The sequence below is a fragment of the Cetorhinus maximus genome, chromosome 9, assembly GCF_964194155.1.
Source record: "Cetorhinus maximus chromosome 9, sCetMax3.hap1.1, whole genome shotgun sequence".
NCBI lineage: Eukaryota > Metazoa > Chordata > Chondrichthyes > Lamniformes > Cetorhinidae > Cetorhinus > Cetorhinus maximus.
The window spans coordinates 103284280-103311630 of NC_135887.1; the positions used below are offsets into that span (position 1 = coordinate 103284280).

At 48.3% G+C, this 27351-nt stretch overlaps 1 protein-coding gene across 3 annotated transcripts in view; it reads right to left on the reverse strand.

The window, feature by feature from the left end:
- Positions 1-27351, reverse strand: part of tub (TUB bipartite transcription factor) — a 275702-nt gene that overhangs the window by 19543 nt on the left and 228808 nt on the right. For all 3 annotated transcript variants that reach the window (XM_078549225.1, XM_078549224.1, XM_078549223.1), the window contains 2 exons: positions 9449-9561; positions 845-959 (listed from right to left, as the gene is read on the reverse strand). In XM_078549225.1, coding sequence (XP_078405351.1) covers positions 845-959; positions 9449-9561 — 228 coding nt within the window. The remainder of the gene's footprint in view (positions 1-844; positions 960-9448; positions 9562-27351) is intronic.

Sequence of the window (27351 nt, forward strand, 5' to 3'; positions counted from 1 at the left end):
ACACTTCCCCACGTTGTATTCCATCTGCCACTTCTTTGCCCATTCTCCTAACCTGTCCAAATCCTTCTGCAGCCTCCCCACCTCCTCAATACTACCTGTCCCTCCACCTATCTTGGAGAACACCAAGTATACCCTGGCATCCTCCTTGCAGGAGTAAGAGGGCGAGGGCCTTCTGACTGGACACACCGCGGCCCAGTGAGGGCGGATCCACTGAAAGACACCCATGCCCTCATGACCGATTGCACCCCTCCTCACCGGGGCCTGTCAGGCAGGCCCTTGCAAGCCCCACAAACTTACCTGCACCTGGGGCCTCCATCACCTTCGCTGCTCTAGACCTGCTGAAGGCCCAGCCTGCACCTCTTCCGGTGGCACTGCTGAGACTGAAAAGCTTCCAGCCCTTTGATTGGCCAGCAGTGCATGGGGGTGGGACATCCTCCCTTAAAGGGGCGGAAGTCCTGACTGCAGGCAATGAATCGTAAAATCCAATCAGGGCTTCTATGACCAGTCGAGGTGGTATTCTCCTCAACTTTCTGGTCGGTGGGTGGGGCCACTCCTGCCCCATAAAATCCCATCCCATCCCATTTTCTCTTGGAGAGAAGAAAAGCTGTTGTACATCAACCACTCCTTCAGCTTTAAAGTTGGCCATGGGTAAATGTCTGAAGTGGCAAAGGAGGTGGGTAAATCAAAAAATGTCGTTGTAACATATTCTGTGGTGTATTTTTTTTGCTCCTGCATGGAAATGGTCATGGTTCAGTTAGAGATGTACTGCTTTCAGGCAATGTCTTTATACAAGAGGGTGTGGGTCACAGATATGACAAACATGCTCTTCTAATGAAATACTCACATAGCATACAGCTGCTAGCTCTTGACGCAAGTTAGTTGCATCTAAACTTGAACCTCCCTTTTCTGGATTCACTCCATTATCGTACACTGTAAATTTAGTGCCCATTAGATTTGATCTGTAATGCAAATGAACAACAAGTTGCTGAATAGGTTTATCTCATAGCCCCATGTATCAGTCACATCCAATATCAGCACTTTATCACACAATGTAAATTTTATAGCCAGTAGCATCATTCCCATGTGTGTTTCCCAGTGGCTGAGTGCCCAGTAGAATTTGTTCACTTTAACTGGGGGATTCTCCACCCAGTGAATTTCTGATCTCAGCCAGAATGACGTGGACTGGTGCAGTGGTGGTGTGGATTTGATCAAGATTATTCATTGGCAGTGGGTAGCGGGACCCTAATGGGAATTCCACCAGGACCGCCACTTAATTAAGGATGCGGTCCACCTTCTGAAGCTGCCGGCCCAATCAGCCAACAGCTCAGCAGGCTTGGCAGCACCATGGATGGAGGTGGTTGATACTGAGACTGCAGAGAGAAGAAGAGAGTGCTTTCATGTTGTGGCACCCTCAAAGAGCAGGTATGCCTTTTAGTTTAATGTTAGAGGGCCAGAGAAGGCAGGCCCTGGCAACTGGAGGGGTGAACCCTCCACAGGCCTTGGAGCCCCTCTGTGGGTCATGGATTGCCTCCCAGACCATCTCCAGAGGGCTGGGTAAGTGCAGCCCATAGTTTACCAGCTGGTTACAAAGTGATACAATTCCGAGTTCTTGGAGGAGGTTGCATAACCATCACCCCTCCCCCGTCACGCCTAACTACTGGCTTCAATTTTCAGCAAGTTCAAAATATCACAATACAGAAAAAAAACTCTATAGGATTAAACGTTTTCTGAGGATTAAGGTTGGAAAGAATACACGAAAAATGTATTTTTTTCTTATTCATTCATGGGATGTGGGCATTGCTGGCTAGACCAGCATTTATTGCCCATCCCTAACTGCCCTTGAGAAGATGGTGGTGAGCCACCTTTTTGAACCGCTGCAGTCCATGTGGTGTAGGTACACCCACAGTGCTGTTAGGAAGGGAATTCCAGGATTTTGATCAGCGACAGTGAAGGAACAGCGATATAGTGGCAAGAGTATTCCACAAGGCACAAGTTAGGAGTCTGATGGAATACTCTCCACATACCTGGATGAGTGCAGTTCCCACAACACTCAAGAAGCTTGACACCATCCAGGATAAAGCAGCCCGCTTGATTGGCACCCTATCCGCCACCTTCAACAACCATTCCCTCCACCACCAACACATATTGGCAGCAGTGTGTACCATCTACAAAGGTTCACATCTGGTCTTTTAAAATGAGATCTTAAACAAGTTAATTTAAACACCTGGTTTTCATAGTAAAATGACCTCTGCCTCAATATAAAAGAAACAAGAAACTTTGTTGGTACATTCAATGAGCACATGATTAGACCTTGTTCAAACTGAACAGGAGTTAAGAGCAGAGAGGCACATCCTGGACAGAAACCTTGTGGGCCACAGAGATTGGGGGACCATGAGCCACTCAATTTCCTGATTCCTAATCACCCAAACTTCATTAATAGTTGAACAGGAAGCCAGTTCTTAGGTGTCCAGTTTGCATTTAAGAACTTCTGCACAACCACTGAAAAGCTGGGGCTGTTCCAAAACCTGACAAGTAGTAACCCTCTCGGTTAGAAATGCCTGCCTGTATGTGCGCATTTACACAGACAAAATGATAGCCCCAAAATTCCACATGCAAAGATTCCAGCAGTTGTGCCAGAATCACGCTTGCTGACACCCTCTGAGCCTGCTGAAGTTTGCACAATTCTTGAGACTGTATTTGACTTGCATGGGGCTGGCAAGGAGAAATATCACTTGGATGTTTCTTTGGTGCCCAGCTGTCTTATGGGTTGGGAACCTAAGGCAGATGTCTATCTTTAATATGGAGGGAGGTTGCCAGGCTCTCCTCCCCCACCCCACCCCCCCTCCCCCCCAAATTAAGGCCCGCCCAGCGTAATGCGCAACTCCCAAGGATAGTGGGAGTGGGCAGGCGGCAGCGGGAGTGCATTGTCCACCGGGTCCAATGGCGACCCAGCAGTGTGTTTATCAAAAGCGCCGGCAGCCTTTGCAAGGCTGCTCACAATGTCAACTGGAAGGGCTCACCAGGGGGCTTCTGGTGAGCAGGCCAGTCCGGGGAGTAGGCCAGCGGGACAGGCCAGGCCAGAGGGTAGGGCAGGGGGGCCAGTACGCCCCTCGTTTCTCGGATGACTGCCTTGCTGCCCTCCTCGAGGAGGTGGCAGCACAGTGGGAGGTGCTGGCTCCCCAGGATGGGAGGAGGAGGCCCCCCCGACATGATTAGGCATGCCTGGGAGGAGGTGGTGAGCTCCCGTGACGTGGTGCGGTGCACCTGGATCCAATGTCGCAAGCGCTTCAACGGCTTCTTGTGCTCTGGCAGGGTGAGTACCATGTTGGCATTGGTCATTTAACTCAGCAGGTCGGCTTACCCCCCTGCTGCCCGCCTCCTCCAACACCCCCTCAAGTCTGAGTGTAGTACTGCATTGAATCATTGATGGCATTTGTCCTTTGCTGGGTGGCCAGCAGATACTGCCCTTGCTGAGGTCAGCCTGAGACGGTGATGAAGAGATGTGTTTTGCCTCCGTAGCATGTATTAAAATGCGTCCCACATGACTGGTTTGGGGGCAGCCTGGAAGAGCTACACCGAGGTGATGTGTATGAACCTCAGGACATGTCCAAGTCAGGGTGATGACATGCTGGAAGGGGAGCTTCAAGGCGCCGTGGCAACTAACCATTTGCTGCCCTCTGCGCTCCACGTGCTTGCGCCTCCTTGCTATGGAAGAATATACCGTGTGGTGCCTAATGTGATGTAGGCAGCATATGTCCAAGGGGGGGATGGGGAGGTGTGGAGCAGGCCTAGCATCTTTGTGTGAGTGTTTGGCAGCAGCGGGTTGAGGAGGCACTGGAGCCCTGGTATGTCTCACTCTGGTTGGGGTGGGTCATGCGCAAAGAGAGTCCACGTGCAATTTTCACTAATCAATGCTCGTCTCTCATTTTCAGGAGAAGAATGCTCAGAACACGGCAGAGCGTGCGAGGACTGGCGGCGGACAGGCAGAGATCACCACTCTTAGCCAGTTCGAGCAGGAGGCCCTGGATCTGGAGAGGCACCATGCACCAAGGTCCACTGGTGTTGGTGAGGCTGGGGTGCCATGGCCAGGTATTTATGACCAACAGCGAAGTTAGCATTGTTCTTCCAACAGCCATAGCACTGCTGAATGCTAACTGATTTAATTTTGCAACATGGCTCGAACATTAGTTATGGAAGGATGAGCACATAACGATCCGGGGGACAGGGATGCACTTTGACATTGTCTCCACGTTAACTGATCCACTGTTCTCGTTCTTCCTTTCAGCATCATTGGAGCAGGGCTAGGAGGAGGAGCAGCAGAGGCCCCCTCTCACACCTAAGGGGCCTGAAGTCTCACCAGCGTCACACCATTTCTGCGAGGCAGGCACCAGCGCAGATATTAGCACCTTGGTGGGAATTCGAACATCGGCTCATGTCCCAGGGCACAGTGGTGAGGGCACTTCACAGTCGCTGGAGGAGCTGGCAGAGACAGAGAGCACCCATGGCACCAGCAGTTGGAGGACTGCAGGGGACCAGGCACATACTCAGTCAGTGCCTGATGATGTGCCTCTGGAGTTGTCCGCGATGCAGCAAATGCAGGAAATGCAGCTGGGTGTGCGGGAGCATCTGGTGGAGATACATGAGGCTATGCTTGGCTTGGTGTCCGTGGTGGAGGAGCCTACGCGGACGCTCGCCGAAGCAATGAGCCACATGTCCGAGTGCCATGCGTCCTTCATGGAGAGAGTGGCGACTCTCATGGAGAGGCTACTTCAGGAGGCCCATCAGGGCTTCCTGGGGATACCATCTGACCAGCAAGCCCTCACATCGGCATTGACCTCAACTGGTCACTGGCAGTGTGGGAGGTGCTCTGGGCATCAACTTTCCCAGCTCGGTGCCCATCCATCCACGGTGAGCAGGGAGGTCCAAAGCGACCTCACGTCGGCACAGCAGCTGCCTGGCGTCTCTGTGGGCACCTCTCAGGGTGCTCTGGATAATGGCAGCAGCTCCTCGCCCCTCTCCCGGTGACCGTAGCATCCAGTGAGGCCGCGATGACTGGGGAGATGCCAGCTGTGGAACTGGCAGTTCCCTCCCAGGCGGGGCCAGGACAGGCTCCACGGGCCAGAGGATGACCGCCAGGGTCATCGAGGCCAACAGGACAGCAGAGTCAGCAGGCTGTCTCAGATGCCACTCCAAGCGATGGGGCAGCACCAAGATGTAGCAACCGGAAACATAAACATAAGGCACCTCAGGCATACCATGGGTTTCTCACTGGTGCTTTTGTGTTGGCCCGAGATGAGGTACCTATGATTTGTTTTGATTTGTAACACTATTGTCTTTTTTTTTGGGAATAAGTTGGTTTGCTTGACGTATTAAATTCAGATCCGTCACCATGGCTGGGGGTGCCTCTTTTCTTCTGCATGTGTATGGTTTCCAAAACTGTAATGAGTGCTTTATTGGACATTCAGCTTTATTAACAAGGCCCTTAGTGACTGTTCCTAATCTGGCAGGTTTTGCACTTAGGTGTCGAGTATGGAGCCAACAGCCCAGGCTTGTCCTGGTGGTCCATATACAGTGTGCTAGCTGAAGGTTCGTTAGATTAAAGTCTCCCGGGTATCCCTGCCACCCTGGAGTATGCCCGGGGTCAGCGTCTACCCCCTCAGCATTTCCCTGTGCTTGTTCATCCTCTGACTCACTGCTGGACTCATCGTGTGCAGCCCCAGACGCTGCGTCGGCGTCTTCATTGTCCACTGCATCCCCCTTTCCAGCGCAAGATTGTGGAGAGCGCAGCATGCAACCACTATCACCGACACATGATCTGGGGGGTACTGGAGCGTGCCCCCTGAGTGGTCCAGGCAACGGAAGTGCATCTTGAGAAGGCCGATGGTTCTCTCCACCACAGCCCTTGTGGAGGTGTGGCTCCTATTGTACCGCTGCTCAGCTTCTGTTCTTGGATGGCGGAGAGGCGTCATGAGCCACCTTCTGAGGGGATAGCCCTTGTCACCCAGCAGCCAACCATCAGGCCGGGCTGCAGCACTGAAGAGCCCCGGCACCTGAGAGTATCTGAGGATGTAGGCGTCGTGGGAGCTGCCTGGGTACCTTGTACAGACTTGTAGAATCAGCATCCTGTGATCACACACTATCTGCACGTTCATGGAGTGGAATCCCTTCCTGTTGACGAAGGCACCGGGCTCACCTGCTGGCGCCTTGATGGCCACATGTGTACAGTTTATAGCACCCTGGACGCGGGGGAAGCCAGCAATGGCTGTGAAGCCTCTGGCTCGCTGTGTCTGGCTTGCCTGGGCCCAATGGTAGTGGATGAAGGTCAATGCACACCTGAACAAAGCATCCGTAACCTGCTTGACACAAGTGTGGACAGCTGATTGGGAGATGCCACAAAGATCACCCACCGACTCCTGGAAGGAGCCAGAGGCATTGAAGTTGAGGGCAACTGTGACCTTCAGAGCCACTGGCATGGGGTGCCCGCCCACATAGTTAGCGGAGATCTCAGGCCCTATCATCTGACAGATATAGTTGACTGTCTCCCTTGAGAGATGGAGCCTCCTTCGGCACTGAACCTCAGACATATTGAGGTAGCTGTTTTGCCGCCTGTATATCCTGGCAGCAGGATAGTGGCGTCTTCTGCGGCCACTTACACCTCGGACTACCTCTTGGCCCTGCGCCCCTTGTGCTAGCGCCTGTCCTCCCAATGGTGACTCCCCTGGAGGCTGAACGTGCACTCCTCGCCTCCTCCCCCTTCTAGACCTCCTTCCTCCTCAGAGGAGCTGCCTCCAGTGGACAGTTCAGCTCCCATTCCCAGGCTAAGGGAAAGCTTCCTGAAACCTGCAGGCCCAGAAAAGATTATTCACTGCAGAGTGCTGACCTGAAGGTTAAGAGTCCAGAAAAGGCAGCTGGGATGTGTTTTGAAGTACTGCAGATCACATAGGCAAGTTTCAAAAACTTTCAAAAATAAATACTTGACCGTGCACACTGGTGGCCCCAGTGAGCCCTTTTATCCTGCCCGTGGATGGAGTTAATACAAATGTGTCCTACCCGCCTGCCCGTTGTGCCCATGCGCCGACCCGAAGATTGCACGGGCGCTGAAAAATCGTCGTCAATCGGTGCCTCAAGGGCCTTAAGTGGCCCGTTAATTAATGGCAGGCGCGCATCGGACATCAACGCATGCTCGCCCAACGAAATATCGCAACGGCGTGTGGTGACATCAGGACGCTCGCCTGACGTCACCGCGTGTCATTTTAAGTGTGGACGTGCAGGGCCTACCCCCGCACGCCAACGGGACAATTCTACGCTTGGTAACAGAACACTTGGAAAGCATTAATGGGATTAGACAAAGTCAGCATGGGTTTATAAAGGGAAATCATACTTAACTAATTTACTGGAATTTTTTTGAGGATATAATGAGTAGAATAGATAAGGGAGAATCAATGGATGTGGTGCATTTGGATTTCAAGAAGGCTTTTGATAAGGTTCCACATAAGAGGCTAGTGGGCAAAGTTAAAGCAGATGGGGTTGGGGGTAATATACTGGCATGGATTGAGAATTGGTTGACAGATCGGAAACAGAGTGTGGGAATAAATGGGCCTTTTTCTAGGTGGCAGGCAGTGACTAGTGGTACACCGCAGGGATCAGTGCTTGGGGCCCAGCTATTCACAATATATATAAATGACTTTGATGAGGGAACCAAATACAATATTTCCAAGTTTGCTGATGAGACAAAACTGAGCGGGGTTGTGAGGAGGATGCAAGGAGGCTTCAGGGCAATTTAGACAAGTTGTGTGTGTGGGCAAACACATGGCAGATGCAGTAGAACGTGAATAAATGTGAAATTATACGCTTCAGTGTGAAAAACAGAAAGGCAGAGTATTATTTAAATGGTGATATATTGAGGAATGTGGTTGTACAAAGGGATCTGGGTGTCCTTGTACACCAGTCAATGAAAGTAAATAGGCAGGTGCAGCAAGCAATTAGGAAGGCGAATGGTATGTTGGCCTTCATTGCAAGAGGATTTGAGTTCAGAAATAGGGATGTCTTACTGCAGTTATACAGAGCCTTGGTGAGACCACACCTGGATTATTGCATGCAGTTTTGGTCTCCCTAACTAAGAAACGATATACTTACCATAGAGGCAGTGCAGCAAAGGTTCACTAGGCTGATACTAGGGATGGCAGGACTGTCATATGAGGAGAGATTGGTTCGACTGGGCCTGTATTCACTAGAGTTTAGAAGAATGAGAGGGGATCTGATTAAAACATATAAAATTCTAACAGGGCTGGACAGACTGGATGCAGGGAGGATGCTTCCCCTGGTTGAGGAGTCTAGAACCAGGGGCTACAGTCTCAGGATACGGACATGCCATTTAGGACTGAGATGAGGAAAGATTTCTTCATTCAGAGGGTGGTCAACCTGTGGAATTCTCTACCACAGAAGGCTGTGGAGGCTGGGTCACTGAGTATATTCAAGAAAGAAACTGATAAATTTTTGGATATTAGGGGCATCAAGGGGTATGGAGAGAAAGTGGGAATATGGCGTTGAGATAGAGGATCAGCCATGATCACATTGAATGGCAGAGCCAGCTCGAAGGGCCAAATGGCCTACTCCTGCTCCTAGTTTCTATGTTTCTATCATTTGTTGCATTAGTACTTCAATTCAACTTGAATCCACATCAAAGGAATTCCAATTCTGAACAAAAGATAACTGTGTGTATAAAAACAATTTTCAATGTTCTTAAAAACTACTGCACCTGACTTGGATTTCAATCTCCTGTGCTTACGTTGGGTACCAATACTGAGTTGATTTGATGTAGCCTCCAGTTTTCTCAGTTTGACTGAATGTCACATCGCTCAGTGATTGCCCCAGACTTGTGCACGTCCTGTTCTAGATGCCCAGTGGATTCAACAATAAGTGAGTTCAACTTTAATGACTAAATGTCAGAAACTGTTTATATGCCCAGTGTCAGTGCACTTCTATGTTTACTGCCTGCAGCACGAAAAGTGCTTTGATCTATTTTTGAACCTGGAGAGGAGTACAACCGTATTGACAGTCACTGCAGGAGAGTTACATGTAGCACAGAAGCCAGCTCCTAGAGGTCGATATCGCCCTGGGTATCAGCGATAGCATCTTCAACGTCACGTACTGAAGCCAGGATTCTTCCTGTTTGTGTCAGCACCACCCACCCAGCTCTTTCCTTTGCTCTTTAGTGGAAAAGGTTTAATTGCTGGGGGCATTCAACAGAAATAACATTCAATTGGATCTTGACAGATGCATTACAATATCTAATTGCATGCACCATTCAATAAATGCCTAGATGTTAGGACATTGTTGCATATTTTAGGCAACGTTATTTTTTATTTTTAAATAAAGTGTTTCTTTCCGTTATTTTAAGATTTCCCTGCAGAATTCATCAGTGTTCATAAATGTGATAATGGGTTACCTGAGCTTGCCAATAAAACTCTCTCCACCACGTGATAGGTCAGTGGGGTCTATAGAGATGAGGTAATTTGATGTTTTGCTCTTCTTTCGTTTTCTTCCTGCCAATAAGAACACCTGGAGTGTTGATGAAAGAATATATTGTTAAAAGAACCAAGGAGAATAAAGATTTTTTTAAAAAGTTTTCTGCAAAACCTTACTCCACAAGAAAACTCAATTCCATTGAACCATCAACTCAATAACACAACTAAAAATTTTGCTTTTACAAAAATATTTATAATTACTACTGATTAAAAGCCAAATACAGGCCCTTTCTGATAATATGAAATCATGGGAATAACACATTGCCTAAAACGAATTGAATACTTATTACTCTAAAAATCATTAACTGTGGTTATTTAACAAAATGTTTCATCAAAAAATAATTACATATAATGTGGGAAAAATTAGACAGCCCTGAAATTGGGACATGAGATGTGTGACCAGCCTGTTCCAGTTCAAAGCAGTGCTGGGTGCTGGCAAACTTGGGGCTGCCTGCTAGTTATAAAGATTGTGGCATGCAGCCAAGTGCTGAAGACTTTAAAAACAAAAAACTACTGCGGATGCTGGAAATCCAAAACAAAAACAGAATTACCTGGAAAAACTCAGCAGGTCTGGCAGCATCGGTGGAGAAGAAAAGAGTCGACGTTTCGGGTCCACACGACCCTTCAACAGAACTGAAGTATAGTTAGGAGAGGACTGAAGACTTTTGTTTATTTATCCATTCACACAATCTCAATGTCCGTGGTAAGGACAGCATTTTAAAAAATCCTTTCACTGGGTGTGGGCATCGCTGGTTAGGACAGCATTTATTGCCCATCTCCAATGGTTCTTGAGAAGGTAGTGGTGAGCCACCTTCTTGACTACAACTGAGTAGCTTGCTGTGCCCTTTCAGTTAAGGGTCGATCACATGAGTCTGGAGATACATCTAGGCCAAACCAGGTAAGGATGGCAGACCTTTCCTTAAAGGACATTACTGAACCAGATGGCATAGGTGAAGGTAGGAGAAATGCTCCCGGAAGACCCTGGGTGGGTAAGGCCTCCTGCTAGGAGCCCTTCTCCCTTTCCTCCTTTCCGAGCAGCTTCTCTTTGCCGTTCTGCAGAATTTTCCACTCGTGCTGCAGTCCAAGGGGGCCTGCTACTATAGCACTCATGACTGGGAAAAGTGGTGTACAGTCAAAAGTAATGCCTTCCCCATGTGCAGCACCATTCCTTGCAAACTTTACCAATTGTTATCAACTCCATCAAACAACAAGCACTTTCACAAATCCCGAACATAGCCATTAGGAATTAATCAGCAACTAACTTGCAAGTTGTTGATGATACCTTTAAATAGTGCCGGTGTGTGCTCCCTTATGTGGCTGAATGAATGTTCAGCTATGCATGTTCATAAAAGAGCGTAAACTAGAAGGGTGAGGTCCATAAGGGCAGGTCAGACACCAAATCAGTGTTAAACAATGACTGATGTCACACTCTGCCTAATGTGTATACTTCCAGTGCACACTTATAATGCCTACCCTAATGCCCTCACTAGGATGAAGTTTGGCATCAGTCACATTGGGAGTGAGCAAAAGCAACACAGACATGAAAATTATACGTGCTACAGAGCCCAATTTTAGGTCCATAGTTTTGTATAAAGGTGAGCTCTCAGTACAAACATACATACGAACATATGAATTAGAAGCAGGAGTAGGCCATTCGGCCCCATGAGCCTACTTTGCCATTTGATAAGATCATGCCTCATCTGATTGTGGCCTCTAATTTCCTGTCTAGCCCCAATACCCTTAGATTCTTGATTCACAAGGGAGTCCACCAAACTCGCCTTAAAAATATTCAATGACCCTGCTTCCACTGCCCTCTGGGGAAGGCAATTCCACAGATTAATGACCCCTGAGAGAAACACTTTCTCCTCACTTCTGTCTTAAATGGGAGATCCTTTGTTTTTAAACTGGTTTTAGTCTCTCCCACAAGGGGGAGCATCCTCTCAACATCCACCCATATGGGGAGGCAGTAGCATAGTAATATTGTCACAGAGACCCAGGGTATGGTCTGAGGGCTCAGGTTAGAATCCCACCACACCAGATGGTGGAATTTGAATTCAATAAATATCAAATGATGACCATGAAACCATTGTCTATGAACCCATCTTGTTCACTAATGCCCTTTGGGGAAGGAAATTTGCTGTCCTTACCTGTCTGGCCTACATGTGACTCCAGATCCGCAATAATGTTGTTGACTCTGAAAGGGCCTAGCAAGACTCTCAGTTGTATCAAACCGCTAAAGACCCAATAAAAAGCAATGATACTGGATGGACTATCCAGCATCGACCTAGGCACTGGAAACGCCAATGGCAAACCCAGCCCTGTTGATCCTACAAGGTCTTCCTTACTAACCTTTGGAGGCTTCTGCCAAAATTGGGAGTGCTGTCTCACAGACTGGTCAAGCAACAGTCTGACATAGTAATACCTTTCAGATAATGTCCCAGACACCAGCATCACCATCGCTGGGTGTGTCCTGTTCCACTGACAGGGCAGACCCAGTAGAGGTGGCAGCACAGTGGTATACAGTCAGGAAGGAGTTGCCCTGGGAGTTCTCAACATCGACTCCAGCCCCCATGAAGTCTCAGGTCAAACATGGGCAAGGAAACCTCCTGCTGATTACCACGTGCTGCCCTCCCTCAGCTGATGAATCAGTGCTCCTCCACGTTGAACACCACTTGGAGGAAGCACTGAGGGTGGCAAGGGTTCAGAATATATTCTGCGTGGGGGACTTCAATGTCCATCATCGAGAGTGGCTCGGTAGCACCACCGCAGACAAAGCTGGCCAAGTCCTAAAGGGCACAGTTAGTAAGCTGCAGATTTATATGTCCATGACAGTATTGGGAGGAGTGACCACCGCACAGTCCTTGTGGAGACGAGGTCCCATCTTCACATTGAGGATACCCTGCATCGTGTTGTGTGGCACTACCACCGTGCTAAATGGGATAGATTTTAAACAGGTCTAGCAACTCAAGACTGGGCATCCATGAGGCACTGCGGGCCATCAGCAGCAGCAGAATTGTACTCGACCACAATCCGTAACCTCATGGCCTGACATATCCCCCACTCTACCATTATCACCAAGCCAGGGGATCAACCCTAGTTCAATGAAGAGTTCAGGAGGAGCAGCATCAGGCATACCTAAAAATGAGGTGTCAATCTGGTGAAGCTACAACACAGGACTATTTATGTGCCAAACAGGATAAGCAGCAGAGGATAGACTGAGTAAGTGATTCCACAACCAACGGATCAGATCTAAGCAATGCAGTCCTGCCACATCCAGTTATGAATGGTGATAAGCAATTAAACAACAGGAGGCTCCACAAATAACCCCATCCTCAATGATGGAGGAGCCCAGAACATCAGTGCAAAATATGAGGCTGAAGCATTTGCAAGAATCTTCAACCAGAAGTGCCGAGTGGATGATCCATCTCGGCCTCCTCCAGAAGTCACAAGCATCACGGATGCCAGTCTTCAGCCAATTCAATTCACTCCACATGATATCAAGGAATGGCTGAAGGCATTGGATACTGCGAAGGCTATGGGCCCTGACAATATTCCTGCAATAGTACTGAAGACTTGTGGTCCAGAGCTTGCTGCGCCCCTAGCCAAGCTGCTCCAGTACAGCTACAACACTGGCGTCTACCTAGCAATGTGAAAAATTGCCCAGGTAAATCCTGTTCACAAAAAGCAGGACAAATCCAACCCAGCCAATTACCGTCCCATCAGTCTACTCTTGATCATCAGTTAAGTGATGGAAGAGGTCATCAACAGGGCTATCAAGTGGCACTTGCCTAGCAATAACCCGCTCACTGATGCCCAATTTGGGTTCTGCCAGGTTCAATCAGCTTCTGACCTCATTACAGCCTTGGTGCAAACATGGACAAAAGGGCTGAACTCCAGAGGTGAGGTGAGAGTGACTGCCCTTGACATCAAGGCAGCAGTTGACCGAGCATGGCATCAAGGAGCCCTCGGAAAACTGGAATCAATGGAAATCAGGGGAAAACCCTCTGCTGGTTGGAGTCATACTTACCACAAATGAAGATGATTGTGGTTGTTGGAGGTCAATCATCTCAGCTCCAGGGTATCACGGCAGGAGTTACTCAGGGTAGTGTCCTTGTCCCAACCATCTTCAGCTGCTTCATCAATGACCCTCCTTCTATCATAAGGTTAGGAGTGGGGATGTTTGCTGATGATTGTACAATGTTCAGCATAATTCGTGACTCCTCAGATACTGAAGCAGTCCATGTCCAAATGCAGCAAGAACTGGACAATATCCAGGCTTGGGCTGACAAGTGGCAAGTAACATTTGTGCCATACAACTGCCAGGCAATGACCATTTCCAACGAAAGAAAATCTAACCATCACCCCTTGACATTCAATAACATTACTGTAGTAATTATGGCTTTATTTAGTGTGCAATGTACCTTTAAGAATAATACTTGTTAAAGAAGATGACATGATCTGTAGTAACCAATAAGAGAATAGCACAGGCTACCTCTGCAGTCAGTGTAGAGATAGAGTTGGAGTTGAAAGCACACATGTAGTTGCTGCTGAGTATATTGTAAATAAACTTGAAGTTTCCACCCAAGAAGAGTCTGCAGATCAACTCTCTCAATAATAGTACAACTCAGCCACCCTACAGCAATTACCATCGCTGAATCCCCAACTATCAAAATCCTGGGGATTACCATTGACCTGGAACTGAACTGGACTAGCCATATAAATACTGTGGCTACAAGAGCAGGTTAGAAGCTAGGAATCCTGTGACAAGTAACTCACCTCCTGACTCCTCAAAGCCTGTCCACCATCTACAAGGCAAAAGTCAGGAGTATGATGGAATATTCTCCACTTGCCTGGATGAGTGCAGCTCCAACAACACTCAAGAAGCTTGACACCATCCAGAACAATGCAGCCCACTTGATTGGCACCTTTTCCACAAACATTCATTCACTCCACCTCCGACGAACAGTGGCAGCAGTGTGTACCATCTACAAGATGCATGCAGGAACTCACCAAGGCTCCTCAGGCAGCACCTTCCAAATCCACGATCACTACCATCTAGAAGGTCAAGGACAACAGACACATGGGAACACCACCACCTGGAATTTCCCCTCCAAGCCACTCACCATCCTGATTGGAGATATATCGCCGTTCCTTCACTGTTGCTGGGTAAAAATCCTGGTACTCTCTCCATAACAGCACTGTGGATGTAACAACACCACAGGGACTGCAGCCATTCAAGAAGGCAGCTCACCACCACTTTTTCAGGTGGCAATTAGGGATGGGTAATAAATACTGGCCTAGCCAACGTCGCCCCCATCCCATAAATGAATTTTAAAAATCCCTGTCAATTCCTCTCAGGATCATATAAGTTTCAATAAGGTCGCTTCTCATTCTTCTAAACTCCATTGGATACAGACACAGCCTGTTCAACCTTTCCTCAGAAGATAACCCGTTCATCCCAGGAATCAGTCAAGTGAACTTTCTCTGAACTGCTTCCAATGCTATTATATCCTTTCTCATGTAGGGAGACCAAAACTGCGTACAGTACTCCAGATGTGTGCTCACTAACACCCTGTACCACTGTAGTAAAACTTCCCTACTTTTACATTCCATTCCCGTTGCAATAAACCACAATATTTCATTTGCCTTTCTAATCACTTGCTGTACCTATATACTAATTTTTAATGATTCATATACCAGGACACCCAGATCCTTCTGTACTGCAAAGTTTTGCAATCTTTCTCCATTTAAATAACATACTGCTTTTCTATTCTTCCTACCAAAGTGGACAAGTTCACATTTTCCCACATTTACCTCCATCTGCCAGATTTTTGCCCAATCACTTAACCTATATAAATCCCTTTGGAGATTCTTTATGTCCTCCTCACAATTTACTTTCTTACATAACTTTGTGCCATCAGCAAATTTCGCAACCATACATTCGATCCCTTCATCCAAGTTATTGATATAGATTGTAAATAGTTAAGGCCCCAGCATTGATCCCTGTGGCATTCCACTGGTTCCTCAAAGAACTCCAATAAATTGGTCAAACATGATTTCCCTTTCACAAAACCATGTTGACTCTGCCTACTGCATTAAGATTTTCCAAGTCCCCTGTTATAACCTCCTTAATAATCAATTCTAGCAATTAGAAGTTATGCCAACTGGCCTGTAGTTTCCTACTTTCTGTCTCCCTCCATTCTTGAGTAGTGGAGTTAAATTTTCTATTTTCCAATCTGATGGGACCTTTCCAGAATCAAGGGAATTCTTGAAAAATTACACCCAATACATCAACTATCTCCATATCCACTTCTTTTAGCACCCAAGCATAAAGTCCATCAGGCCCTGGGGACTTGTCAGCCTTTAGTTCTAATAATTTTCTCAGTATCCTTTCCCTGGTGATTGTAATTGTTTGAAGTTCCTGTCATGAAGCTATTAATGTATATTAATATTTTGGAAAATATTTTCCTTTTAAAATAGAGGTTTAGTCTGTGGGTATGTCTTAATTGGATTAAAGACAGCGAGTCTGGGTGCTTTGATGTACTAGTTTGAGATGTAAACAGAGAGTTGGAGTGCATTTGTTTTTTTTGAATAGAGCATTCAAGTAGTGGGGTGAAAACTTGACACCGTTCTAGCAGCTACTAAAGCAATATGTTTATATCACTAATAAAATTGGTACAATGAATGCGGTTGCATTGTTAAAAGGTAAAGTTCAAAGAGATTGTTAATACAATGAGAATTAACATTCAATGGGGCTGGTAGGTATAACTTCAGTAGTTTTCGGGTGTGCAGAGCAGAGACAACGTGAGATCAAAAGGCAGCTGCAAGCCTCCAGCTGGCTCCACAGTGGAAAGAACCTCATTCTGAATTCGTAAGGTGAAAATGCTTTGCCTGGTATTTGGTTAAGTCTATGGGCTGCTGTTGACTTAATGGAGATTAGTTTAGGAATTTATTAAAAGTCATGAAAGTAGTAATATGTAGCCATGTGTACATATATTTTAACCTGTGTAAATTAATAAAATGTTTCATTTAGTTTAATGTAAAACCTCAAACTAGTGGTCTGATTCCTGAGTTTAGAGTAGCATCTCAAACATAACACTTAAAATTATTGATAATGACAGTAGTTTAAAGTTTCCCTCTGGGATTTTTTTTAAGTAACACCGCTTTACCAACTGTATCGGTCATAACAGTTCCTCCCTCCCTTTTATCTCTTGATTTACAAGTATTTCTGCGACTACCATGAAGGCAGACACAAAATACCTTCAACGCTTCCACCATTTCTTTATTACCTATTATTAATTCCCCAGACTCACTCTCTGTAGGACCCATGCTCACTTTAGTTATTCTTTTCTGTTTTAAATGCCATCAATGCCTTCAGGTCCATAATTCTTCCCAGAGTTACCATCCCTTGTAATTTTATTCAAAGCGTAGCTGAATTATATAAAATCATGAAGGGTTCGCTTACAATTCCTGGTCTAACTGATCTTAGTCAAGGCAGCAGCAGGAGTGTTACAATTGGCCTAATTGTTCCTCGAGGTAAAAAGAAGTCAGCTAAAGTTTCCATGCAAGATACCCAGAAAGCCTACTTGTTAGTGCCGCTGCACAGAAGTCAGGATTGAGTTTGTCTGTGATGCCCCCATGCACCTAACTAAACTGACCACCATAGATGTACATGATCTACAGTTTGCAGATGACTGCAGTGTCGTTTTCCACTTTGCAGCAGATTTGCAAGCCGCTCTCGATTTTTTCAATTCTGTATAAATGTTGCCAAAATAAAACTCGTATATCAATCCACACTTGGTCAGCCAAATATTCTACCTATATATATTGAAGGAGAGACTTTGGAATATGTTGAGCACTTCCCACACCTCGGCAGCCACCTCTCTCAAAAGGCCACCAGGAGATCCAACACCGGATCAGTTGTGCCAGCTCAGCCTTCTACAAACTGCAGCAGTGAGTGTTTGACAACAAAGACCTTTGCAAGTCAACAAAAGTCCAAGTATACAGAACAGTTGTCACCACTACACCACACAATACTGCAGTGATACTTACGAACATACGAGCAAGGAGCATGTGTAGACCTGCTCCGCCATTTAATAAGATCATGGCTGATCTGATAGTAACCTCACATCTGCATCCCGCCTACCTCTGATAACCTATCACCCCCTTGTTTGCCAAGAATCTATTCAACTCTGCCTTAAAAATATTCAAAGACTCTGCTTCCACCACATTTTCAGGAAGAGAGTTCCAAAGAGTCAAGGCCCTCTGAGAGAAAAAATTTCGCCTCAACTCCTTTTTAAATGGCCGACCCCTTATTTTTAAACAGTGACCCCTGGTTCTAGATTCTCTCACAAGAGGAAATATCTTCTCCACATCCACCCTGTCAAGATCTTGTATGTTTCACTAAAATCGCCTCTTACTCTTCTAAACTCCAACAGATACAAGCCTCTTCACCATGAACATCCAATCTCTCTACACCTCCATGCCCCACCAGGATTGTCTGAGGGATCTCCACTTCCTCCTTGAACAGAGGCCCGAACAATCCCCATCCACCACCACTTCCTCAGTCTGGCTGAACTTGTTGTCTCACTAATTTCTCCTTTAACTTGTCTCACTTCCTCCAAATAAAAAGTGTGGCTATGGGTATCCGCATGGGCCCCAGATATGCCTGTCTCTTTATGGGGTATGTGGAATATTCCTTGTCCCAGTCCTACTCCAGCCCCCTCCCACAACTCTTTCTCGGTACATCGATGACTGTTTCAGTGCCGCTTCATGCTCTTGTCTAGACCTGGAAAAATTTGTCAAATTTGCCTCCAACTTCCATTCCTCTATCACCTTCACATGGTCCATCACTGACACTTCCCTTTTCTTCCTTGACCTCTCTGTCTTCATTTCTGGTGATAGATTGTCCACCAATATTCATTACAAACCCACCGACTCCCACAGCTGCCTCGACTACAGCTCCTCACACGCTGTTTCCTGTGAGAATTCCATCCCATTCTCTCAGTTCCTTCACCTCTGTTGCATCTGCTCCAATGATATCAATTTCTAAAACGGCGCTTCTGACATGTCTTCCTTCTTCCTTAACCAAGGTTTCCCACCCACTGTGGTTGACAGGGCCCTCAACTGTGTCCAACCCATCTCTCGCGCCTCTGCCCTCACACCTTCCTCTCCCTCCCAGAACCATGATAGGGTTCCCCTTGTCCTCACTTTTCACCCCAGCAGCCTCCGCATTCAAAGGATCCTATTCTGCCATTTCCGCCAACACCAGCATGATGCCACCACCAAACACATCTTCCCTTCACCCCCTGTCAGCATTCTGTAGGGACCGTATCCTCCGGGACACCCTAGTCCACTCCTCCATCATCCCCAACACCTCATCCCCTTCCCATTCAATTGCAGAAGGTGCAACACCTGCCCCTTTACCTCCTCCCTCCTCACCGTCCAAGGGACCAAAGACTCCTTTCAGGTGAAGCAGCACTTCACTTGCATCTCCTTCAATTTGGTCTACTGCATTCGCTGCTCCCAATGCGGTCTCCTCTACATTGGAGAGATCAAACACAGACTGGGTGACCACTTTGCAGAGCACCTGCGCCTGTTCACAAGCATGACCCAGACCTTTCTGTCGCTTGCCATTTCAACACCCCATTCTGCTCTCAAGCCCACATGTCTGTCCTTGGCCTGCTGCATTGTTCCAGTGAAGCTCAACGCAAACTGGAGGAACAGTACCTCATCTTCCGATTAGGCACTTTACAGCCTTCTGGACTTAACATTCAGTTCAACAGCTTCAGACCATGAACTCTCTCCTCTATCCTCACTCCCTTTTTAATCCCTTTTTTCAATATTCATTTTTATTTTTTATCTACTTATTTTTATTTTATTAATTATGTTCTATTTATTTTTTATTTTTATTCATTTATTCATTGTTTTACCCCATTTTTATCCCCCCCCCCCTTTTATCCCATTTTCAATCCTTTTTTCCCCACCACCATCCCTCCCCCCCAACCCCACCCCACCCCCCACAAGGGCCACCTGTTACTTGTTCATGTTGTTATTTTCAGAGTGCTTACCCTTGTCCTGCTATTATCACATTCTGCTTTCTGACCTTAATGCCACCATCAGCACCTCCTTTAGCCCTTACCACTACCATTAACACTCCATTTGTTCTTTTGTTCATGACATCTTTGCCAATCTCTCCTTTGCCCCCACCTATCGCTGGCCTTCTATCCAGCTTCATCTGCTCCACCCCACTTAAACACTATAAATTTCATCACATTTCTACTTCTCTTTAGCTCTGAAGAAGAGTCATACAGACTTGAAACGTCAACTCTGTTTCGCTCTCTACAGATGCTGTCAGACCTGTTGAGTGTTTCCAGCATTTTCTGTTTTTGTTCCAGATCTAGTATAGCCTGCCCTCTGGTTGGCTCCAGAGCATACTGTTCTAAGAAACTATCCTGGTAACCTTGTATGAACTCACCTAGGCTACCTTTGTCCATCTGGCTTTTTCAGTCTATATGTAGATTGTAATCTCCCATGATTATCGCCGTGCCTTTCTGACAAGCTCCCATTATTTCTTCCGTTATGTTCCATCCTACCATGTGGCTACTATTAGGGGGCCTGTACACGACTCCCACAGTAACTTCTTGCCTTTACCATTTCTCATCTCTACACAAACTGTTTCCACATCCTGGTTTCCTGAACTTAGGTCATCCATCTCTATTGTGCTAATACCACCATTAACTAACAGAGCCAAACCCTCCACCTAGACTGTGTATTAGCAACATATAAGAGTGCTGGGGAAATTCCATTAGCAATGCCTATAATGCATCTTCTGGATTCAATGGGAAGACCATCGAACAAACGTTCATTTCCTTCTTGAAGCCAGGTCCACAAGCAATCAGGCAAAACTGTAAAATTGACTATGATCGATTGGATACTGTGTCCGGATGGCCAAAAACCATCTTCCCAACCAGGTCCGGTTTTCTCAACGTGCAAATGTCAATGTTCCGGGGAGGCCAAAAAAATGCTTCAAAGACACTCTGAAGCTCTCCTAGAGGTGCAGTGGCATTGACCTTAATGCCTGATATATGCTTGCCACCAATTATTCAAAATGGCAACAACTTGTCCATCAAGCTGCCTCAGGCTTTGAGTCTTAATGTATTAATGATGAGGTAGAGAAGCAGCAGAGAAGGAAAGAAAAGGAAGCAAATCCTGCACTCTGGATCCCTGGTGGTACGTCCTGTTCCATATGCCCAAAGTTATGCAGGGTGAAAATTGGCCTGTCACTCATACTAAGACTCATGGCAGACACTCGTTGCTCTGAGTAGATGTCATCCTCGAATTGAAGGGCAGCCAACAATGATGTCCCCATGTAGTCCATGGGAGGAATTTTAACTGCCCTGTTTGATTGGCATAAGATTGACACAGTTAAAATAGACAAACAAAGACTTATGGCCCCATTTCTTCTCAATTCATGCTGCCTCCTTCACTGGGCTTTTTTATTTAGGTGGCTGACGAGTCTGCCTGTCTCAGAAGGGGGCCTTATCATAGTCCTTAATTGTGGTCCTTCAATGTAATTAACATCCCAATAGAGGTGAATCCTGGTAGGAAAGAGGAGGTCCTATAAACTAAATCAGGAACTTTCCTTAGAGGGGCTAGTAAGAGCAGGAGTGCTCCTCTGGGCCTTGCAACAAAAATTGATGCCTTTGCACCTCCAAGTTCCCCCTTAGCACTCTCAAAACAGCCCTTCCTGTGACTTACTGTGGTGCTTGCCTTTGGGCCTGTACTGGCTAATCTTTGCAAGGAAGCCAGCCAGATGTCTTCTTCCACTCTTTGGGCAAGTAGCCGGCTGATAAAGGGCAACTGAGGCCTAAGATAGCCAGGCCCTCAAGCTGATGACATCAGGCGGGTTTTACATGCCTTGTCCTCCTAGCCCCCAAAACCCATTCCCAGTTAGAATCCATCATCCAGATACACTCCCTGTCGCCCTGGCAATCAAGGACTACCCACTTAGGTGAAAGATTAAAAGACACCACATGTTCTTCAAACCATATGCCAGCAAGAATCAATGCTTTCAGAGAGGAGGAAAGAAAAGTGGTAAGAATTTAAAAACTTAACTAAATAAAAAAATAAATAGGAAAATTGCAGTGCAGCTATCTTACAAAAATAAAACATCAACTGAAATGCAGTCTTCCTGAAGAAGGAGCCATGGAGACTACAAGTTGTAGTAATGCAGTATAGCAGTCACCATAGAGAAAAGGAAAAGCCAAAATCTAGCAGCTGATCCCAGTCAGTGGAATTGAAAGCATGCAGCAGATGGGAATGGTGGGGCACATAAATATGCATCTTGGCATAATCATGGAAATGTTCTCTCCTCTCTGATGATCCCATCAAAGCTCAAGGAGTCAAGGGAAAAGGTCCCACTCACTGGTGAGTGCCCACATCATCAATTACCTGCCAAGATGGCAAGGTCAGGAATCCTGGCTACTTACCATTTCCAGAAGGTGTGGTGATTGTGGGGTTCCCTCAGAGAAAGATTTAAACTGATCCAGCAGCCCCCTTTATGTGGACATCACAAATAGTTATATTATACTGATGGCCGCTTCTCGCTCGGCCTTTTGGCTAAGATCAAGTGTTGCAGGGGCGACACCATGGTCCTGCCAAGGCAAGGTCGGGATGGAAGGGCGATAACCAATCGCAATCCAAATCCATACCGTGGATTACCTATCACCGTCCGAGTCACGGTGAACCACAGCAAAGGAGGATCACCTATGGATCGGGGCTTCTTCACCAGGAGGATCCTGTTGAAGGCATGCGGCTTCCAAGCTACGGAGATCTTCACCCTGCATGACTCCTGCAAAGGTGGTTATTTTGACGTGACGTTCAAGCGGGTGGCAGACTGCGTCCGGCTCCTGAGGGTGATCGAGGAGAAGAGAGACCTGCCGGAGATGAAGATCCTGACGGCGGAGCCGCACTTTTCTCTGCCGTTGCAACGGGAACGTGAGGTGATGGTGCATGTGTACAACCCCTTCGTCCCTGTCGCCGACGTGGTCACCTTCCTCACCAGGTACTTCGATAAGGTGGGGAGCGGCACCGAGATTCGAGACGACTTGGGGATCTGGACAGGCAAACGCCTGTTTAAGGTCACGCTAAAGACCGATGGTAAGGGAGCCATTTTCCACCCTCCTTCCAGTTTCGCTATCGGGGGAAACCGTGGCTACCTGGTCTACGCTGGGCAACCCAAGCATTGTCGCTCATGCGGCAAGGCTGGTCATGTGGCGGCCAACTGCAGGGCCTCCCTCTGCAAGATCTGCAAACAGGAAGGGCACCAGACAAAAGACTGCAAACAGGCCAAGTGCTGCAACCTGTGTGGCGAGGCAAGTCACCTCTACAGGACCTGCCCCAAACGCTGCCGTACTTACGCACAGGCAGCCAAAGCCGACCAGGGGGAAGCAGAAGAAATGTTCCGTGTCACTCCAACCACCAAGGCCCCCAGGGAGCTCAACGGGACAAAGGAGGACACAGAGAGAGACAAGGTGGAGAAAGAGATTGAGGCAACAGAGAGCCAATCAACAGCACTACCCCCTGAACCTCCCAGTCCTCAGGACAGCGAATCAATGGAGGAGGAGGCAGCAGTGGAAAAGCAGCAGGGGGAGTGGCGGACGGTGAAGAACAAGAAAAGTAAGAGGGAGCGAAGAAGAAGCAAAGGCGTTTCCCAGAGAAGCGGCAAGAGGCGTCTCCCATCCGACACGGATGACAAGGGCAGCAGCTCTTCGGATGATGAAGTGCCAGAGCGGCACCGACAGAAGAGGCGGCAAAGCTCCAGGGCGTTGGAGGACGAGACACCCGAGCTCCAGAAAATTGGAGACAACAAGGAGACCAGCGCACCCCAACTTTGCCTGCAACCTGAGGAGGCCAGTGCACCACAGCCCCTGGAATCTGGGAGCAGTGAGGCAATCATCGCACCCCAGCTCCAGGAAGCCGGGAACAGCAACACCCCAGAGGGGGTGAGTTTTGGAGAAGCTTCTCCAGCAAAGGTCGTCTCAAAACCCACTCTCTACGTGAACCTCCAGATGCCACCGGAGCAGAACACGGCCAAGGAGATCTACCTCAGCCCATCCAAAGTGAAGGAATTTGAGCTCACTACGGGTATGAAGGAGCAGACTAAAGGTCTGGGACTCTCAGAGACAGTGGGTTTGGTAGGAGAATAAATGCTTTAAAATGGGTTTAAAGATTGTATCCATAAATGTGCGTAGCATTAAATCTACTACGCGATGTGTTGCGACCTTGGACTACCTAGCCAAGGTCAAAGCTGACCTGTTGTTTCTGCAGGAGTGTGCGATACCGCACCTCAGCTCCTACAGGCAATGGTCACGATGGTGGTCCCACGGGCCATCGATCTGGTCGGGCGGAAACGACTCTCGTTCCTCCGGCCTGGGTATTCTGCTGCGGGGAGGCAACTTCACCGTCTCCGAGGTCAAGGAGGTGGTGGGCGGGCGACTCCTCGTAGCAGACGTAATGTACAAGAACGCTCCACTCCGGTTAATTAACGTGTATGGCCCGGCACAAGGGGCTGAGCGGCTGGAGGTTTTTCAGCAGCTCCCACTGCTGCTGGCGACCTCCAGGCCGGTCATTCTGGGCGGTGACTTCAACTGCATCATCGATGCGGCTGGACGATCCGGCAGGGCCGGCAGCAGATTGGACGCTACGTCCAGATCCCTGATGGAAACAGTTAAGGATGCCAAGCTGCACGACGTCTTCAGCAACCCTGCAGATGGAGCGCAGCGTAGATACACCTGGTCGCGGCCAGACGGGTCCATTCGTTCCAGGATAGACTTCCTGTTTGTGTCCCGTGCATTCACAGTCAGATCCACCGAGGTCAAGCCGGTGTTCTTCTCTGACCACTGCCTCCTACTGGCGGACTGCCACTTGGAGACGGACCTGAGGGTGGGCAGGGGGGCATGGAAGCTAAATGTGCAACTGCTGACCCCAGAGAACATTGAGGAGCTCAAGAGGGATTACAAAGGTTGGAGAACCGTGAAACCCCTCTTTGAGTCCCTGACACACTGGTGGGAAGCGATCAAGGGAAGCATCAAGAGGTTTTTCATCCTCAAAGGCACCCAGAAAGCTAGAAAGGAACAGAGGGAAATGTCCCAACTCCAGAAAAAGATGCAGAACCTGCTCCGGCTGCAGTCGATGGGGGTCGATGTCAAGGAGGAGCTCCAAGAGGTGAAGGGCCAGCAAGCCTCGCACTTTGCCTCGGAGGCCTCCAAGATCATCTTCCGTTCCAGAGTCCGCTCCGTGGAGCAGGATGAGACGTGCTCACGTTTCTTCTTCCAAAAGGTACACAGAGAGCGCTCTGTGATCAGCAGCCTGAAGGAAGAAGACGGCTCAGTAAAGTCATCACGGTCCGACATTCTGAGGATCAGCAAATCCTTTTATGCCGGATTGTATGACGTGAAGCCCACGGACAGCACGGCCTCCCAGTCCTTCCTGTCCTCTATCACGGAGGTCTTAGACCACAGTACGCGGGAGAGCCTGGACAAACCGCTAACTCCTGATGAACTGACTAAGGCCCTCGAGTCCTTCGAGAAGAGTAAAACCCCCGGAAGCGACGGCTTGCCGGCGGAGTTGTATTCGGCTCTGTGGGACTTGATCGGCCCAGACCTGCTAGGGGTGTACGAGAGTATGCTCCTGGCCGGTAGTATGTCAGAATCCATGAGGAAAGGCATCATCACCCTCATCTACAAGCACAAGGGGGAAAGGGAGGAAATTAGAAATTGGCGACCCATTTCACTGTTGAATGTGGACTATAAGATTCTGTCCAAGGTCATCGCCAACCGGGTCAAATCCGCTCTGGAATTGGTGATTCACCCTGACCAGACCTGCTCTGTGCCGAGCAGGAAGATCTCTGACAGCCTGGCGCTGCTCAGGGATACGATTGCCTATGTACAGGACAGGGGTGTGGATACCTGCCTCATCAGCTTGGATCAGGAGAAGGCCTTTGACAGAATATCGCACACCTACATGGGGGATGTGCTCTCCAAAATGGGGTTTGGGGAGGGAATTCGAAATTGGATCCAACTGCTCTACACTAACATCAGTAGCGCAGTCTCAATCAATGGGTGGGAAACAGATAGCTTTCCGATCAAATCTGGAGTCAGGCAGGGCTGTCCTCTCTCGCCTGTCCTTTTCGTGTGTTGCATAGAACCCTTTGCCGAGTCCATCAGGAAGGATCCGGGCATAAGAGGAGTGACGATCCCAGGCAGTGGAGGCACTCAGGTAAAAGCCTCCCTGTACATGGACGACGTCGCCGTCTTCTGCTCGGATCCGCTGTCGGTGCGCAGACTGATGCACATCTGCGACCAGTTTGAACTGGCCTCGGGAGCCAAGGTAAATCGTGGGAAGAGCGAGGCCATGTTCTTTGGGAACTGGGCTGACCGATCCTTTGTCCCCTTCACTGTCAGGGCTGACGGCCTGAAGGTGCTGGGGATATGGTTCGGAGGGACCGGGGCATGCGTTAGAAACTGGAAGGAGCGAGTGGCTATGGTGAAGAGGAAACTGGGCATGTGGGAGCGACGCTCCCTCTCCATTGCGGGTAAGAACCTGGTCATCAGGTGTGAGGTACTCTCGCTGTTGCTGTACGTGGCGCAGGTCTGGCCCATTCCAGACTCCTGCGCGACGGCGATCACTCGAGCCATCTTCCGCTTTATCTGGAGGTCGAAAATGGATCGTGTCCGCAGGGACGCGATGTACAAGCCTCTAGATAAAGGGGGAAAAAACGTGCCCAACATCGCCCTCATACTGATGGCCACCTTTGTGTGTGGCTGCATCAAGCGGTGCGTAGACCCTCAGTACGCAAACACCAAGTGTCACTACGTGCTGAGGTTCTACCTGTCCCCGGTGTTGCGAAGGATGGGTCTGGCCACGCTGCCGCGGAACGCTCCAAGTAGTTGGACCGTGCCGTACCACCTGTCCCTGGTGGAAAAATTTATGCAGAAAAACACCTTTGACCACAAGTCCATCAGGCAGTGGTCAGCACGTAACGCCCTAGAGGCCCTGAGGGAAAAGGAGAGGGTGGACCCTGTGGGATGGTTCCCCGAGCAGACTGTCAAAGTCATTTGGCAGAATGCCTCATCGCCAGAACTTTCCAACAAGCACCAAGACGTAGCTTGGCTGGTGGTGAGAAAGGCCCTCCCCGTCAGATCCTTCCTACACGCCAGGAGGCTCACCCCCTCTGCACGTTGCCCTCGAGGTGGCTGTGGTGGGGAAGAGACCGTTGTTCACCTCCTTGTGGATTGTGCCTTTGCAAAGAAAGTCTTGAGAGAGATGCAGTGGTTGCTGTCGAGGTTCATCCCGAGCAGTTCTGTGACACAGGACTCTGTGCTCTACGGGCTGTTCCCAGGGACACGCACCGAGACAAACATCAACTGCAGCTGGAGGATCATCAACTCGGTGAAAGAGGCGCTTTGGTCTGCCCGAAACTTGTTGGTCTTCCAGCACAAAGAGTTGTCCCTGACCGATTGTTGCGGACTGGCACAATCCAAAGTCCAGGACTACGTGCTGAGGGACGCACTAAAGCTTGGGGCAGCTGCCGCAAAGGCGCAATGGGGAAGGGTCGCTGTCTAAGACCTTTCTACCACAGCGCACCGAGAGACTGGGAACTGTTTAGAGCCCCTCGGGCTGTACAGATCAAAATGAAAGGCTGTAAATGATTGTAATATTGTTTGTACTGATGCACCTGGTGATACATTTTGTAAAAGTTTAACCTGGATTGTACCCTTGTAATGTTGTTATTGAAATGGTTTGGAATGTGATTGAAGAT